At 44.2% G+C, this 18832-nt stretch overlaps 1 protein-coding gene across 2 annotated transcripts in view; it reads right to left on the reverse strand.

Annotated features, from left to right (window-relative positions):
• The window catches only part of LOC106565988 (semaphorin-3F), a 119704-nt gene that overhangs the window by 5547 nt on the left and 95325 nt on the right, over positions 1 to 18832 (reverse strand). For both annotated transcript variants that reach the window (XM_014133730.3, XM_014133728.3), the window contains 5 exons: positions 16439 to 16578; positions 15078 to 15192; positions 3632 to 3701; positions 824 to 968; positions 501 to 723 (listed from right to left, as the gene is read on the reverse strand). In XM_014133730.3, the coding sequence (XP_013989205.2) occupies positions 501 to 723; positions 824 to 968; positions 3632 to 3701; positions 15078 to 15192; positions 16439 to 16578 (693 nt within the window). The remainder of the gene's footprint in view (positions 1 to 500; positions 724 to 823; positions 969 to 3631; positions 3702 to 15077; positions 15193 to 16438; positions 16579 to 18832) is intronic.

An 18832-nucleotide genomic window follows, 5' to 3' on the forward strand; every position in this document is an offset into this window, starting at 1 on the left:
GGAGTGATCAGGTTAACCTCTACCCTACTCTAGACTCAGAGGATCAGGTTCTACTCTACTCAAATGTCCTGAGGAAGATAGGGGAATAGGAGTATAGGAGGATCCCCCCGGTCTTGTACAGTGGTCTACAGGAGCCATTCATCACCAGGCTGAGTGAGCACAGTACAGTCATCAACTGTAGGGTCTTCCAACTCCCACCCTCTGATCCACACCATGATTTACGGCCATAGGGACAGGCTGTGTGAAGTACTGCCAGACGATGACCAGGGTAGTATTACCGTACATTCAAACAAATTACAGTAACTCCACCCTTTCCACAAAAATAGTACTGTAGGCTGTGTTCTTTCATCTTTGAGAAGACAAGCACTTTGACCAAAATTCTAACAAAATACTTTCCCCAGATTATAGATTTTATTTCTGAATCTATCACAGTTGTGAACACACACTTACAATAACAAGACTATCAAATTAATCAGCAGGCAGGGACTCAGAGCACTGACCTGTCCCCAGGAATAGGACCTCGTAGCTCCCATCGGCAGCAGCTACCTGGTCCACGGTGATGGTGGTAAACTCATAGTCCACGTTGTTCCGGACCACCAGGGGGCGCTTGTGTATTGGATACACAGTGTTGTACATGGTGGGGTGGTTCCGCATGAAGTTAATCACCTCGTCTGGGTAATCCTTAGTGGACTTCATGTTGGGGGTGAACGTACCTCCGGGACACTGGGTTTAGAAAGAGAGCAGAACCAGCCATGTTAAATGTGGTCATTTATTGAATTGATGTATATGTGTGTGTGTTTATCACGCTCAGCACGTCACTCACTGTCCCAGGCCGAGGGTAGGGGATCTTCCCAGTGTAGGCCATCCACTGGTAGTTGGGCCCCTCCTTGTGAGCATAGGGTCCATTAAAGACCTGACGGATGTCAGCCATGGAGTAGACACACACTGCTGAGCCCTTAAACACGGATCTGGAAGGAAGAGGTAGAGGGATGAGGAGGCTCAGAAACACTAAAGGGAACAGCTTTAGGAGACGTGGGATTACTACTCACTCTCTGGGAAATTAGCTACATTCTCCCTCACATCACATATTCTCTCACAGACATAAGGCAGGCATACTCCAACACTATGATGACGCACAAACACTCTCCACCACAGACATGCTGTCTGACACACTCACAATCAAACATCCACACACAGCCAAGCTAAACATCAGAGACCACAGCACAGCACACCCACCACAGCACACCCCACCACAGCACACCCCACCCCACCACAGCATAGCACACCCCACCACAGCACACCACAGCACAGCACACTCCACCACAGCACACCACACCACATCCCACCACACCACATCCCACCACAGCACACCCCACCACAGCACACCCCACCACAGCACACCCCACCACAGCATAGCACACCCCACCACAGCACACCCTACCACAGCACACCACAGCACACCCCACCAGAGCACACCCTACCACAGCACACCCAACCAGAGCACAGCACACCCCACCAGAGCAAAGCACACCACACCATAGCACACCACACCCCAGCACACCACACCACAGCACACACCACCACAGCACAGCACACCACACCACAGCACACCCCACCACACCACAGCACACCCCACCACAGCACACCACAGCACACCCCACCACAGCACACCCTACCACAGCACAGCACACCCTACCACAGCACACCCACCACAGCACACCCCCACCACAGCACACCCCACCACAGCATAGCACACCCCACCACAGCACACCACAGCACAGCACACCACAGCACACCACACCACATCCCACCACACCACACCCCACCACAGCACACCCCACCACAGCACACCCCACCATAGCACACCCTACCACAGCACACCACAGCACACCCCACTAGAGCACACCCTACCACAGCACACCCAACCAGAGCACAGCACACCCCACCAGAGCAAAGCACACACACCATAGCACACCACACCCCAGCACACCTTACCACAGCCCACCCCACCACAGCACACCCCACCACAGCACACCCCACCACAGCACACCCCACTGCAGCACAGCACAGCTGTGGTGGGGTGTGCTGTAGTGTGATGTGCTGTGGTAGGGTGTGCTGTGGTGTGCTGTGGTGGGGTGTGCTGTGGTGTGCTGTGGTGGGGTGTGATGAGGTGTGCAGTGGTGTGGTGTGCAGTGGTGTGGCGTGCTGTGGTATGGTGTGCTGTGGTATGCTGTAGTGTGTTGTGATGGGGTGTGCTGTGGTGTGGTGTGCTGTGCTAGGCTGTGGTGGGGTGGGGTGTGCTGTGGTGAGGTGTGCTATGCTGTGGTAGGGTGTGCTGTGTTGTGGTGTGCTGTGGTGGGGTGTGCTGTGGTTTGCTGTGGTGGGGTGGGCTGTGGTGTGGTGTGATGTGCTGTGGTAGGGTGTGCTGTGGTGTGCTGTGCGGGGTGGTGGGGTGTGGTGGGGTGGGCTGTGGTTTGCTGTGGTGGGGTGTGCTGTGGTGGTGTGTGCTGTGGTTTGCTGAGGTGGGGTGTGCTGTGGTGTGGTGTGATGTGCTGTGGTAGGGTGTGCTGTGGTGTGCTGTGCTGTGGTGTGGTGGGGTGTGCTGTGGTGTGGTGTGGTGGAGTGGGCTGTGGTGGGGTGGGGTGGGTGTGGTGGGCTGTGGTGGGTGGGGTGGGGTGTGTGCTGTGGTGGGGTGTGCTGTGGTGTGGTGGGGTGTGCTGTGGTGTGCTGTGGTGTGGTGGGGTGTGCTGTGGTGTGCTGGGCTGTGATGGGGTGGGGTGTGCTGTGGTGGGGTGGGGTGGGTTGTGCTATGCTGAGGTAGGGTGTGCTGTGGTGTGGTAGGTTGTGGTGTGATGGGGTGTGCTGTGCTGGGGTGTGTTGTGCTGTGTAGGAGTGTGGTGTGCCGTGGTTGGGTGTCTCGTCCTGTGGTGTGATGGGTGTACAGTATATTACTATATTAGTACATTCTGTCGAGGGGCCTATCATTAGCACTGCAGTAGTTTTAATCAACTGGGCTTCAAGGGGGATGATGACTGTGGCGAGTTAGCATGGAGGCCTTGGGTGAGACGGGGAAACAATTACAGAGCACTTCTCTCACAGACACACATACCAGCATATTTATTATGACTGGGCGTGTGAGTGTGAGAGCGAACTCTCTGTGTGTGTGTATCCTCCACACAAAATCTACTGTTGCATATGTGGGGGCAGGAGCTGCGAGCCGTTTCCTTGAATCCTAATGCTGTGCTGACTGATGGCTTGTTATCAAAGCCCAGCCATGTGGGAACACAGGTTAAGTCTCTTACTGGAGACCCCTTCCCCTTAGTGCTACGGACTGACTTCCTCCTCTGCCTTTGTAGTGTGCAGAGCAGACTGTGTAGAATAGGCTGTTTCAATAGCAGAGCGTGTTACACAGGTGCCTTTGGGCAGAATGAATATGGATGGAAGACGGGAAACCACGGGAGGAAACCAAACATCTGAACCACTGACTACATATTTTCTACAGGTCTGCTGAGGAGATCTGATTGAGTGAAAGCTGAAAGGGGCTGTATTGTTCTTCTATTAGACAGATACTTGTGGTAATGCTGTGATTGAATTAACGGAGACAAAATAACACAGTTAATCAGTGGCTCACCCTGAAACTGAGAACACTCCGTAGATGACAGGATTCTTTGTGTCTTGAGTTGGCTGGATGTACACGTCCCCTGTTAGACAACAAGATAATTACATATTACTAAAAGTGGTACTGCAAACATTCTTTCACAATCACAATACTATAGCAGTATGAAGGACTCTGGTAAAACACTGTTAATCTGAGATAAACATGGAAGGATGGTGTCTATTCTCTTCTGTCTCTCTTAGCTAACCGGGGGATCTATTATTCCAACTGTGATTCCTGAGCAGCCAGAGCTAATTCAAAGCGTGACGTACGGACAGTTTCTACTTCCGGTATTGACACAGGACAGGAGGCGGGTTCAAGGAGAAGCTCTTTTGGATTGGACAGCACAGCGGTGGTTAGGTTTGTTAGCAGCATTTCTGGCCATAATGGGGTCCTGAATCAGAACCCTTCCAGAGCAGACACTGATTCCTGTGTCTCAGAGGGGGAAGGTAAAAAAATGGAGATCTGTGGTGTAACAAGGCTTTAACGGGAGCCATATGCTGCCCATGATTGTCAGAGCTGAGGTAACTGGACCCTGTACCCTCCAGTGGTTTAATGAGTTAAAAGTGAAAGGAAAAACAATAAAGGGGAAAATGTAAATCAATTTAGTCGACTACCTCAGTTGAGAAGTATAACTCTTCAGCCCCTTGTTGGAAACACAATTCCTGGGTAAAGGTTTTCCATTGAGAGAAAAGTCAGGGGGACAGGGAGAGTAGATTGGACGTGTTAACCCACAGCCACAAGTCATTGGAAAGGTCAATAACTATGAATGTCTAATGATTAGATGATGCATGAAACATTATACTCTCCATGTATAACTCTGGACCACTGTCATGGGCATTTATGAAGCCAGACGTTACTAGATATCGAGCCTCGTATTTATAAAGCAGCTCCACACCCTGACTCTACCCTTTCAGACAAATCTCTCAGCAAATGTCAAGTTGAAATGTAAAAACCCTCAAATAACAAAACAGCATGCACACACTCGCCAAATCTCACTGGATTAAGAGTAAAGTGGTATAATAAAATGTTATTTTGAGTTTATCATGCATTAAGATTGTTTGCACAAAAAGAATAAACAAATCCATTTTGACCCACCACTCCTTATGTTTGTAAAGAGAGATTATTGGCCTCTTAGAAAAGCTGTAACTGCAACTGAGTTTCTTTGACATTCATGTGTGTAAAAATCGTTTTTTTTATTGTCAGCGTATGAGAATGACAGGTAATGGCCGCAAACAAGAACGGGAATTAACTTTTGGCTAACAGGAGAGACATTCATAATACATCTGACGCCAGTTTGACAGCCCTCCTGGCTACAGATGGAGAACTTCAATCAAATGTGGAACAAGTTGCATCATTTTCTTTTATTCTGGACCTTTTTTTTTGATGTGTCAGAGCAGACAAAGACTCCTTGAGGAGTTTCTAAAGTCAGCAGTGTGCCTGCAAAAATAATGCTCTGTTGTTAATGCTAGAGAATGAGGATGACAAAATATCATAACTATGAGAGAAATTGTGTTATTTTGTGTATTTTCATTTTGTCAATATGCATGTAAAGTTTTATTAAAAATAACCAATAACCATACCGTACCTTGAATTTTGCCTTATGCTGATTATACAATTACCATTTATATCATGAAGAAAACGAATGCAGCATAATGTACTTCAATAGTTGGAGTTTCATTCCAAAACGCTATATATACATTTTCCGAAATATTGGTAAATTAGCTTTTATTGTTTAAAGAAATTATGAAAGAGATCGGTGTGTTTTTTCATTATCTAATCATGGCATGGGGTTGTTCAATGACAGACAAGTATTTGTTTAAAATCTATCACTAATCATGTTTCGTTTTTTTACAAAATGCTATATATCCGCCTCACTCTCAGAGAAATAATAGTTTCTGATGAAAAAACACAAATGTGAAAATTGGTGGATACAGCGTTTTCAGAAAAAAAAACCTTCAATTGAAAATTGGGTTGAGACACAAGTTTTATATGTTACAGTAGATAAATGTGACAATGTGCATTCACATAGGGTCTGTCTGTCTGTCTGTCTGTCTGTCTGTCTGTCTGTCTGTCTGTCTGTCTGTCTGTCTGTCTGTCTGTCTGTCTGTCTGTCTGTCTGTCTGTCTGTCTGTCTGTCTGTCTGTCTGTCTGTCTGTCTGTCTGTCTGTCTGTCTGTCTGTCTGTCTGATGAGTGTAATGACTGCATTACCAAAAGATGGTGTATGGTCTCTACCCTTCAGACCCATCTGACTGCACAGCACTTAAAAAGTATATGCTCTCTACCCTGGGGACCTGTCCGACTGCAAAGCATTACAAAAGCAAACACAAATAAAAACCACATGACTCCCTTTGTGACACAGAAAAACATGTAGTCAAAATGAAGTCACATTGCTCAAGAATGATGACTATGAGAAATATAATGGTGAACGGTAAAAAACCTTAGACTGGAAGGAAAAGAGTTGGCTTCTGGGGCTCTGCACTTGTAATACTATACATAACTATGAAATGAACCAGAAACCAAATTGTCCTTTCCCCATCACACTTTTGAAATGGCAATAAAACTCCCAATACCCACACATTAATTTTCATTTTTTCTGACAGACAAGTTATTCTGTCTGGAATCCTGCCAACTTTCTTTCTTTCTTTCTTTCTTTCTTTCTTTCTTTCTTTCTTTCTTTCTTTCTTTCTTTCTTTCTTTCTTTCTTTCTTTCTTTCTTTCTTTCTTTCTTTCTTTCTTTCCCCCCATGCCTCTCTCTCTCCAGACTCTACTGTACATAGCTCCCATGCTGGCCTGGAAGACAAGAAGACTGGATCCTTTCTCCTTTTCGAGCCAAGACATCCTCAACATCTGACTCTAGTGGTGTAGTGGTGCCTGGAGAAGTGGGAATAGTCTAATTTTGCCCAGAAATTCCCAATCGGCCCTCCAGGCGAAGGAAAGGAGCCCTGTGTGAGAAATTCGGAGAAACAGTGACATACACTCTGAATGACCTAAACTGATCAATCCCATACTGGTTATTCACATTCAGGCCAAACCAAGCTGTACAAGTAAACTAATAATAAGCCTACTATTGAAACAGATAAATGAGGCTGTCAACTGAGTCAGAAATTCACAGGATTCAGATTTTCCCAATTTTTTTCAGGTTTTTACTCTCAAAGTGACACTTAATTTTTTTTTGTTGATGTTCTAAGTCCATAAAAAGGCTTAAATCAGGAGACCGCTTTTGAGGTCTGGGAAAAATCTAAGCACTGTTGTTTGGTTAGCAGTGTTTCTGTAGTACAGCCACCTAGCCCTGTTGTTTGGTTAGCAGTATTTCTGTAGTACATTCACCTAGCCCTGTTGTTTGGATAATGGTGTTTCTGTAGTACAGCCATCTAGCCCTGTTGTTTGGTTAGCAGTGTTTCTGTAGTACATTCACCTAGCCCTGTTGGTTGGTTAGCAGTGTTTCTGTAGTACAGCCACCTAGCCCTGTTGTTTGGTTAGCAGTGTTTCTGTAGTACATTCACCTAGCACTGTTGTTTGGTTAGCAGTGTTTCTGTAGTACAGCCACCTAGCCCTGTTGGTTGGTTAGCAGTGTTTCTGTAGTACAGCCACCTAGCCCTGTTGGTTGGTTAGCAGTGTTTCTGTAGTACAGCCACCTAGCCCTGTTGTTTGGTTAGCAGTGTTTCTGTAGTACAGCCATCTAGCACTGTTGTTTGGTTGTAGTGTTTCTGTAGTACATGAGAATGGAGTAGCAAAATAAAATGGCCACTGGAATGATGGAAATAATCATGATATCATTCTGCCAGGTAGACATAGACTACTTTGTAGCTAGTTAACATTTTATTGAGAAGGTTTATGGGAAAGCCTTTCCATCTACCAGAAGACGGTTAGGCTTATCATTAGAATCGCTATATTTGTTCTTGCTCCTTAATTGTTTGAAAGCCCCTCTCAGTCCCACTCTCAGCCCTCCTCTCACCACCCCCTCTCAGCCCCCCTCAGATGCCTCTTCTGGGCTCCACCATTAAGCTGGAATCCTTAATGGTGAAACTGCCACGTCCGTTTGCGATATTACAACAACAAAGACGTTACTGCAAACAACCAACACTGTTTTTCCCCTCTGACATTCCATCTTTATGATAGAGACTTTAGACATCCGTCACTTAGACAGACGTGTGATGGATAGCTGTATGTTCAGCGGTGACAAGCCTAGTATGACCTCACTGAGTGTGTCCCAGACTGCTCTCAGACTGAGGGAAACCTATTGACCTGCAGGAGGGACTGTTAAAGAGGCGGTGACATTGACGGAAGACGAGAGAAGTAAGAAAAATAGACATTGACATTGAGTAAGAGTTGAGTACTGCTGAACATAAGTGTGTGGTTTGGGTAGTCATGCTGTATCAAAACAACTGGTCGTTCACAGCCCTCAGCCTAAGGCTGAAATGAGCCTCCACTAGGCTACAGGCCTAATATATAACAAACACAATCAAGTAATGATTGATGGCAGCAGTAAAAACAAATGACCTGCAATAAAACAAAATCCCATCAGTTATTGTGATTGCATTGGACCGCTAATGAAATATGTCCTACTAATAACTAGTTTTCATGATCATTTCAAGGAGAGTGCTCAAGCCTCCTCAGAGTCAGACTTCCTCAACACAGTGCATTTCACTGATGTTTTCCTTAGATGGTGAGCTATCAGTCATGTGAGAGGAGAGATGTGAGTGACAGGCAGGGATGATCCCTCTAACCCTGCAGGGCGCCCCCCTGGCTGATCCAGAGACAGACCTTAAAGCCCTGCGCCTCATTACCAGTCCTCCCTAGACACCTACACACACCTCTACTCTCAGCACTTCCACTGTTGTGTTACTGAGGCAACCTGATCCCAGACCTGTGGTGCATGTGGAATCTGTCAGCAGATACATATACACTCTTGTTTTCTATTAGCCGGGTCATGGGGTCACATCGATACTTTCACTCTCCATCAGCTAGGCTCTCAATTAGGGCTGTGGTGGTCACAACATTTTGTCAGCCGGTAAATGTCACGCAAATGACTGCCGGTCTCATGGTAATTTACCATTAACATAAACACGTTTAGCATCTCCAGGCCTCCAGCATACAAGCCGCTGATGCACGTCTTGGGAACATCAACATTTTAAAAAGTCTAATAAATCCATTTAATATACACAACATCACAATAAGTCCATTATCTAGATCATTTAGCGGACAATATATGTTTATAAATTCCATGCCATTATTTTATATTATATAATTTTATAGTAAGAAGAATATATACTGAACAAAAATATAAACGCAATATGTAAAGTGTTGGTCCCATGTTTCATGAGCTGAAATGAAAGATCCCAGAAATCTTCCATACGCATAAAAAGCTTATTTCTCTAAAATGTTCTACGTGCACAAAATGTGCACAAATCTGTTTATATCCCTATTAGTGAGTATTTCTCCTTTGCCAAGATAATCCATCCACCTGACAGGTGTGGCATATCAAGAAGCTGATTAAACAGCATGATCATTACACAGGTGCACCTTGTGCTGGGTAAAATAAAAAGGACACTCAAAATGTGCAGTTTTGTCACACAACACAATGTCACAGATGTCTGAAGTTTTGAGCGAGCGTGCAATTGGCACGGTGACTGCAGGACTGTCCACCAGAGCTGTTACCAGAGAATTTAATGTTCAATTCTCGACCATAAGCCACCTTCAATGTCATTTTAGAATATTTGGCAGTACGTCCAACCGGCCTCACAACCGCAGACCACGTGTAACCACACCAGCCCAGGACCTCCACATCTGGCTTCTTCACCTTACGGGATCGTCACCAGACATGTCACCCATTGAGCACATTTGGGATTCTCTGGATCGATGTGTACGACAGCGCGTTCGAGTTTCCGCCAATATCTAGCAACTTCACACAGCCATTGAAGATGAGTAGGATAACATTCCACAGTCCAAAATCAACAGCCTGATCAACTCTATGCAAAGGAGATGTGTAACACTGCATGAGGCAAATGGTGGACACACCAGATACTGACTGGTTTTCTGATCCACACCCCTACCTTTTTTTTTTTAAGATATCTGTGACCAACAGATGCATATCTGTATTCTAAGTCATGTGAAATCCACATATATATATATACACAGTGCATTCAGAAAGTATTCAAACCCCTTAACTTTTCCACATTTTCTTACGTTACAGCCTTATTCTAAAATGGATTAAATATTTTTCCCCTCATCAATCTACACACAATTCCCCATAATGACAAAGCGAAAACAGATTTTTTGAAATTATTGCAAATGTATTACAAATAAAACAAAGAAAGACGTTATTTACATACTAAGTATTCAGACCATTTGCTATGACGCTCTAAGTTGAGCTCAGCTGCATCCTGTTTCCACTGATCATCTTTGAGATGTTTCTACAACTTGATTGGAGTCCACCTGTGGTATATTCAATTGATTGGACATGGTTTGGAAAGGCACACACGTGTCTATATAAGGTCCCACAGTTGAAAGTGCATGTCAGAACAAAAACCACACATTACAGCCCCCTTGGAGTTTGCCAAAAGGCATCTAAAAACTCTCACGAGAAACAAGATTCTCTGGTCTGATGAAACCAAGATTGAACTCTTTGGCCTGAATGCTAAGCGTCACATCTGGAGGAAACATGGCACCATCCCTACGGTGAAGCATGGTGGTGGCAGCATCATGCTGTGGGGATGTTCTTCAGCAGCAGGGACTGGGAGAATAGTCAGGATCAAGGGAAAGATGAACGGAGCAAAGTACAGAGAGATCCTTGATGAAAACATGCTCCAGAGTGCTCAGGACCTCAGACTGGGGCAAAGGTTCACCTTCCAAAAGGACAACAACCCTAAGCACACGGTCAAGACAATGCAGGAGTGGCTTCGGGACAAGTCTCTGAATGTCCTGGAGTCGCCCAGCCAGAGCCCGGACTTGAACCCAATCGAACATCTCTGAAGAGACCTGAAAATAGCTGTGCAGTTACGCTTGTCATCTAACCTGACAGAGCTTGAGAGGATCCGCAGCGAAGAATAGGATAAACTCCCTAAATACAGGTGTGCCAAGCTTGTAGCGTCATACTCAAGAAGACTCAAGGCTGTAATCGCTGCCAAAGGTGCTTCAATAAAGGGTCTGAATTCTTATGTAAATGTGATATTTCAGATATACACTACCATTCAAAAGTTTGGGGTCACTTAGAAATGTTCTTGTTTTTGAAAGAAAAGCAAATTTCTTGTCCATTAAAATAACATCAAATTGATCAGAAATACAGTGTAGACATTGTTAATGACTATTGTAGCTGGAAACGGCAGATTTTTCATGGAATATCTACATAGGCGTACAGAGGCAACCATCACTCCTGTGTTCCAATGGCACGTTGTGTTATCTAATCCAAGTTTATAATTTTAAAAGGCTAATTGATCATTAGAAACCCCTTTTGCAATTATGTTAGCACAGCTGAAAACTGTTGTACTGATAAAATAAGCAATTAAACTGGCCTTCTTTAGACTAATTGAGTATCTGGAGCATCAGCACTTGTGGGTTTGATTACAGGCTCAAAATGGCCAGAAACAAAGAACTTTCTTCTGAAACTCGTCAGTCTATTCTTGTTCTGAGAAATGAAGGCTATTCCATGCGAGAAAATGCCACGAAACTGAAGATCTCGTACAACGCTGTGTAGTACTCCACTCCTAGAACAGCACAAACGGGCTCTAACCAGAATAGAAAGAAGATTGGGAGGCCCGGTGCATAACTGAGCAAGAGGACAAGTACATTAGAGTGTCTAGTTTGAGAAACAGACACCTCACATGTCCTTAACTGGCAGCTTCTTTAAATAGTACCCGCAAAACCAGTCTCAACGTCAACAGTGAAGAGGCGACTCCGGGATGCTGGCCTTCTCAGTACAAGAATAGACTGACGAGTTTCAGAAGAAAGTTCTTTGTTTCTGGCCATTTTGAGCCTGTAATCGAACCCACAAACGCTGATGCTCCAGTTACTCCAGTGTATTTAAAAAAATAAATGTTCTAAAATGTCTAAAAAACAGCTTTTGCTTTGTCATTATGGGGTATTGTGTGTAGGGAAAAAAACGATTTAATCAATTTTAGAATAAGGCTGTGACGTAACCAAATTTGGAAAAAGTCAAGCTGTCTGAATACTTTCCGAATTAACTGTATATATAAATAATAAAAACAAGACAGTTGTGATGGAAACAGGAAGTTTATATACTCTTGAGTGCAAAGCTGTCATCAAGATGTGCAAAGCTGTCATAAAGAATCTCAAATATCAAATATATTTTGATTTGTTTAACAATTTTTTGGTTAATACATGATTCCATATGTGTTATTTCATAGTTTAATGTCTTCACTATTATTCTACAATGTAGAAAATAGTAAAAATAAATAAAAACCCTGGAATGAGTAGTTGTGTCCAAACCTTTGACTGGTACTGTATATAATGTCTTCACTATTATTCTACAATGTAGAAAATAGTAAAAATAAATAAAAACCCTGGAATGAGTAGTTGTGTCCAAACCTTTGACTGGTACTGTATATACAATTGAAGTCAGAAGTTTACATACACTTAGGTTGGAGTCATTAAAACTAGTTTTTCAACCACACCACAAATTTCTTGTTAACAAACTATAGTTTTGGCAAGTCGGTTAGGACATCTACTTTGCGCATGATACAAGTATTTTTTCCAACAATTGTTTACAGACAGATTATTTCACTTATAATTCACTGTATCACAATTCCAGTGGGTCAGAAGTTTACATACACAAAGTTGACTGTGCCTTTCAACAGCTTGGAAAATTCCAGAAAGTGATGTCATGGCTTTAGAAGCTTCTGATAGGCTAATTGACATCATTTGAGTCAATTGGAGGTGTACCTGTGGATGTATTTCAAGGCCTAGCTTCAAACTCAGTGCCTCTTTGCTTGACATTATGGGAAAGTCAAAAGAAATCAGCCAAGACCTCAGAAAACAATTGTAGACCTCCACAAGTCTGGTTCATCCTTGGGAGCAATTTCCAAACGCCTGAAGGTACCACGTTCATCTGTACAAACAATAGTACGCAAGTATAAACACCATGGGACCATGCAGCCATCATACCGCTCAGGAAGGAGACGTGCTCTGTCTCCTAGAGATGAACGTACTTTGGTGCGAAAAGTTCAAATCAATCCCTGAACAACAGCAAAAGACCTTGTGAAGATGCTGGAGGAAACAGGTACAAAAGTATCTATATCCACAGTAAAATGAGTCCTATAGCGACATAACCTGAAAGGTCGCTCAGCAAGGAAGAAAACACTGCTCCAAAACCGCCATAAAAAAGCCAGACTACGGTTTGCAACTGCACATGGGGACAAAGATCGTACATTTTGGAGAAATGTCCTCTGGTCTGATGAAACAAAAATAGACTGTTTGGCCATAATGACCATTGTTATGTTTGGAGGAAAAAGGGGGAGGCTTGCAAGCCGAAGAACACCATCCCAATCGTGAAGCACGGGGGTGGCAGCATCATGTTGTGGGGGTGCTTTGCTGCAGGAGGGACTAGTGCACTTCACAAAATAGATGGCATCATAAGGTAAGAAATGTATGTGGATATATTGAAGTAACATCTTAAGACATCAGTCAGGAAGTTAAAGCTTGGTCGCAAATGGGTCTTCCAAATGGACAATGACCCCAAGCATACTTCCAAAGTGGTGGCAAAATGGCTTAAGGACAACAAAGTCAAGGTATTGGAGTGGCCATCACAAAGCTCTGACTTCAATCCTATAGAAAATTTGTGGGCAGAACTGAAAAAGTGTTACACTGGCTCTGTCAGGAGGAATGGGCCAAAATTTACCTAACTTATTGTGGGAAGCTTGTGGAAGGATAATCGAAACGTTTGACCCAAGTTAAACAATTTAAATGCAATGCTATCAAATACTAATTGAGTGTATGTAAACTTCTGACCCACTGGGAATGTTATGAAAGGAATAAAAGCTGAAATAAATCATTATCTCTACTATTATTCTGACATTTCACATTCATAAAATAAAGTGGTGATCCTAACTGACCTAAGACATGGAATTTTTACTAAGATTAATTGTCAGGAAATGTGAAAAACTGAGTTTAGATGTATTTGGCTAAGGTGTATGTAAACTTCCGACTTCAACTGTATATATACATATATTTTTAGATTAATTTATTTAAATTGACTGATTTCCTTAAATGAACTGTAACTAAGTAAAATCTTTGAAATTGTTGTATGTTGCATTTATATTTTTGTTCAATGTAATTTAACTTATTTGAATAAAATAGAAAGGATATTTTTCCCATTCCTGAGCGAGTGCGCATATGAAGTGGCTATGTTGAGTGTAAAAGTGATCATTTGAAACAGATCCTATACGCTAAATTTAGAGTAATTTGACGACTTTAGTTGTGAATAATACAAACCTTAATGTCTTAGAAATCAAAACATATGGGCTGCATAATGCAACTATATTGATGATTTGAAAAAGTCTAATAAAATACACTTGTGCTCAGTTCCTTGCCTCAGGCTGCACATGCTGTTCTCTCATTAAGTGATAACATTGTCATCCATCAGACTATTTTCAATTGAATCTCGCCTTTACTAATATTTGAAATTTGTTTTGATTTAAAATGGCCATCATCAAATAGGTAGGAACAGCAGGCGGGGTAAAAAGACATCATTCATATGCACTCAAATAGTGCATCACTGGGTCCAAGCTTCCTGCCATCCAGGACCTATTTATATTTATTTTTTCTTAACTCTATTTCTTGAACTGCATTGTTGGTTAAGGGCTTGTAAGTAAGCATTTCACGGTAAGGTGTTGTATTCGGCGCTTTCCTGTGGTTCCTTTTTCAATCATGCCAGGTAGGCTACTCTGGTTTTACAGCGGAGTAATGTGCATAATATTAGCATCTGAGAAATAAATATAGTAGCAGTAGAAAGCCTCTAGCTCTATTCCGCCCACACTCTGTATGCCACGGGCTCTCCAACCCAGTTCCTGCAGCTACCCAGTGCTTAGTTTGCGAAACAAAGTGAAATCTGTTCAGGAACATTGATAGTAACATGTTTTCACAACCAAACATATTTCATTAAACTGTTGACAGTGTTGTTTTTTAAATGTTTTTCTGCAGTGCGTAATATGCGTTAGTGCAGTTTGGAACGGTTCAAAAGAACTCAGATGTGACAGAGATACTACAGATTACAGAGAGTGGGGTCTGAACTGATGGTTGGTCCTTTTACACGCTGTCGCTTTTAGGTGGAGTGGAGCGGACTATGTTTAGTGTCTAACAGTTGAGGGAACAGAGGAGTAGGACAACGCTTGAGGAAAATTGTGAAGTTACAGTAAGAACATAACAACTAGGCTATACCACTGTTGGAAAATGATGCCTACTTACGGAGCTCATCGAAGTGGGTCTCTATGCCGTCTACCCCAGGCACAGAGCAGATGAGTCTGGCCTTCAGGAAAGTGCTCCACTTGTTGACCAGACAGCAGTGTCCACCATCATCATTCTGCAGGGGGGAGACAAACACAAGTGGACCGATCCACAGATTCAAACCAACAGCTGTTTGATACAGACAACTAGCAGCCAACACTAGCTTACAGAGAAGTTGAGAGTGGAAACATCAGATCTGTGGGTCAGTCTATCCACCCCATCTGTTGTGGACAGACGCCTGCCCCTACAGAGAGATGGGGAGGGAGGTGAAGCCCAGTGAAAATTATTCACAGCCCAGAAATCCTTGCAAAACATTACGAAACGTGTTCATTATGAAATGTTCAAGTGAAAAATCATAGAATGCTATTTATGCAACAATTTATATTGGAGTAATATGCTACTGAACATCATGCAAAGGTTAGAATATTCCATTGTTTTGTAGCTCCTACACTAAAATTTGATGTACTCTGAAATTGTATCAACGCGTGCACTCTTTCTACCATGCATTGTACGTATACTGTATCTACGACAGTAGTGTTATTTCCAGTGGGCGTCATCAGAGAATCTGTCTTTAATGGCCATGTACTCTTAAAAATCTCCATCCGGCACAGCCAGAAGAGGACTGGCCACCCCTCACAATCTGGTTCCTCTCTGGGTTTCTTCTTAGGTTCCTGCCTTTCTAGGGAGGTTTTCCTAGCCACCATGCTTCTACATCTGCATTGCTTGCTGTTTGGGAATTTAGGCTGGGTTTCTGTATAAGCACTTTGTGACATCTGCTGATGTAAAAAGGGCTTTATAAATACATTGATTTGATTTGAGGACAGTGGCTTAGGATCCAGAGACAGACAGGACCAATGTCCCAACGGTCCCATAGGAGACGTGCAGCAAGAGGGGGAAGGTTTGCACACAGCACAGGGTTACCCTCTGACCCCCTCTAAGGGTAAACAACGTTCTGAGTCACTGCAGCCACTGGATACGTACATCATTAGATCAACATTACCCTGAGAGTGTTATGTGTATGTGTGTTTATGTGTATATACTGGAGGCCAAAGGCAAACTCTCCCACTCCAACAGAATATCACAGGGGACAATAAGCATTCCCTTTAGTTTGGTTTTCTTAGACTCCTCATTGGCTGTTGAGGAAGTGGGGGCAGCGATGGTTTAAGGGGATTTTCCAAGGAGACCCCTCTACTCTGGGGATGTCTCAGTATCAGGAGTAGCAGGGTACTGGGTTTGCAGGCTCAGAGGTCACAATATGAGACAAACCCTCACAATTGCAGTAAGAAAACATTTGGAGATAATGTGGTTGTGTGGCCACTTACCAGACAGATCCTGCCTATCCTGGACTGGGCCATGGGACTCTGGCCCATCTCTGAAGCCTTCTCCCGGAAGAAGAAGTACAGCTTGTCATCATTCTTTTCAGCACTGTCTGGGATGAGATGTGCCTTGATGAATATGGGATCTGAAAATAGAGAGAGAGAGAGAGGAGAGAGAGAGAGAGAGAGAGAGAGAGAGAGAGAGAGAGAGAGAGAGAGAGAGAGAGTCAGTTGAGGCCTCAAGCTGAGTACGTCACTACATTCCAAATCAGTTTTATTAATCTCACTGAATGAGCACAATATGGCATCAACCTCTCTTCTCATGATAGCTCACTGATTAGGGGGCACTGCTGGACTAATCAAACTGATCCTGTCCTCCCTGCTGCAACAGACACAATCCATATGGGGGCAGACCATGTGGGGGGTGGGATGGGGGAGTACATAGAATAGGTCAGAGATGAGTTCATTAGTCACAGGGATGCAGGGATGCAGCTGGAACTGCTGGTTACAGTGAAAATCTTATGCTGCGGGCTCCAACAGCACAGGTCAAAATAAAATAAAAATAAGAAAAGAGAAGTGAATGAGACAAAATAAAGATAATAATAATAATAATAATAATATATACACATTTACAACTGTAGCAATGATAAATTACCATTGGGTGGTAGGGGCAGGGTAAGAATCTGTTGGGGAATGCCCATAAGGGGAGCAGCAGGGGGGGAAGTAAGAAGTGAATGATAAAACAGTAATAAAAAATAATAATATATACATATTTACGTTGTAACAGTGATAAATGTCCATTGGGGGCTGGGGCAGGGTAGGAAGTCTGGGGGCAGGATGGAGACAGGGGGAGCAGGTAGCTGCCTATTGGCTATTCAGCAGCCTGATGGTCTGGGGGTAGAAGCTATTGGCCAGTCTTCAAGTTATTGCCCTGATGCTCCTGTACGGTCTGCGTCTGAGAAGCGGGGAGAACAGGGCATTGCTCAGGTGGCTGAGGTCCCTGATTATCTTCTTGGCCTTCCTGCGACACCTGGTGTTGTAGGGCAGGCAGTGTACCCAATGGTGCGTTAGGCAGAGTGTACCACCCTCTGTAGCACCTTGCAGTCCGCAGCGGTGCAGTTGCCATACCAGGCTGTGATGCAGCCCGACAGTATGCTCTCAATGGTGCTCCAGTAGAACACTGTGAGGGCCCTCAAGGACAGGAAGAATTTCTTCAGCATCCTGAGTTTGAAGAGTCGCTGTTGTGCCTTCTTCACGACATTCCCCGTGTGGGTTGACCATTCCAGCTTCTCAGAGATGTGCATGTTGAGGAACTTGAAGTTTCTGACCGTCTCCATCTTGATGATGGAGTTGGAACTGTGTGAGGCCATGCAGTCGTGGGTTTATAGGGAGTACAGGAGGCGACTGAGGACGCACAATTGTGGGGCCCCTGTGTAGAGAATCAGTGTCGAGGAGGTGACGTTGCTTACCTTCACCACCTGGTGGTGGCCCATCAGGAAGTCCAGGGCCAAATTGCAGAGGGAGGAATTCAGTCCCAGGGCCGTGAGCTTTGTGGTGAGCTAAGAAGGCACTATCGTATTGAAGGCTGAGCTGAAGTCTATGAATAGCATCTTGACATATGCATTCCTTTTGTCCAGGTGGGTGAGGAGAGTGTGCAGTGCAATGGCGATTGTGTTGTCTGTGGATCAATCAGGGCGGTAGGTGAATTGTAGAGTGCCAAGTGTGTCGGGGAGGGAGGAGGTAATGTGGCCTTTGACAAGCCTCTCAAAGCACTTCATGATAACGGAGGTGGGTGCTACGGGATGGTACACTTATATGGGGGGCTGACCATGTGGGGTGTGGGGTGGGGGGGAGGTACATAGACTCATATGGGGGGTAGGCCATGTTGGGGGTGGGATATATGAACCCCTATGGGGAAAGCAGGATGGATAAGGATGTCCTAGTGTGGCCCTGGGACTGATGAACAGGACTCAAGTGGGGATGGGGAGTACCTCCTGCCGTGGACTCAGCCCTACTAATCAATGGTGACACTGACCTCCCAAACACACTGACCTCCAAAACACACTGACCTCCAAAACACACTGACCTCCCAAACACACTGACCTCCAAAACACACTGACCTCCAAAACACACTGACCTCCAAAACACACTGATCTCCAAAACACACTGACCTCCCAAACACACTGACCTCCAAAACACACTGACCTCCAAAACACACTGATCTCCAAAACACACTGACCTCCAAAACACACTGACCTCCAAAACACACTGATCTCCAAAACACACTGACCTCCAAAACACACTGACCTCCAAAACACACTGACCTCCAAAACACACCGATATCCAAAACACACCGATCTCCAAAACACACTGACCTCCAAAACACACTGATCTCCAAAA

The sequence above is a fragment of the Salmo salar genome, chromosome 12 (assembly GCF_965601325.2).
Source record: "Salmo salar chromosome 12, fSalSal1, whole genome shotgun sequence".
Taxonomy (NCBI): Eukaryota; Metazoa; Chordata; class Actinopteri; order Salmoniformes; family Salmonidae; genus Salmo; species Salmo salar.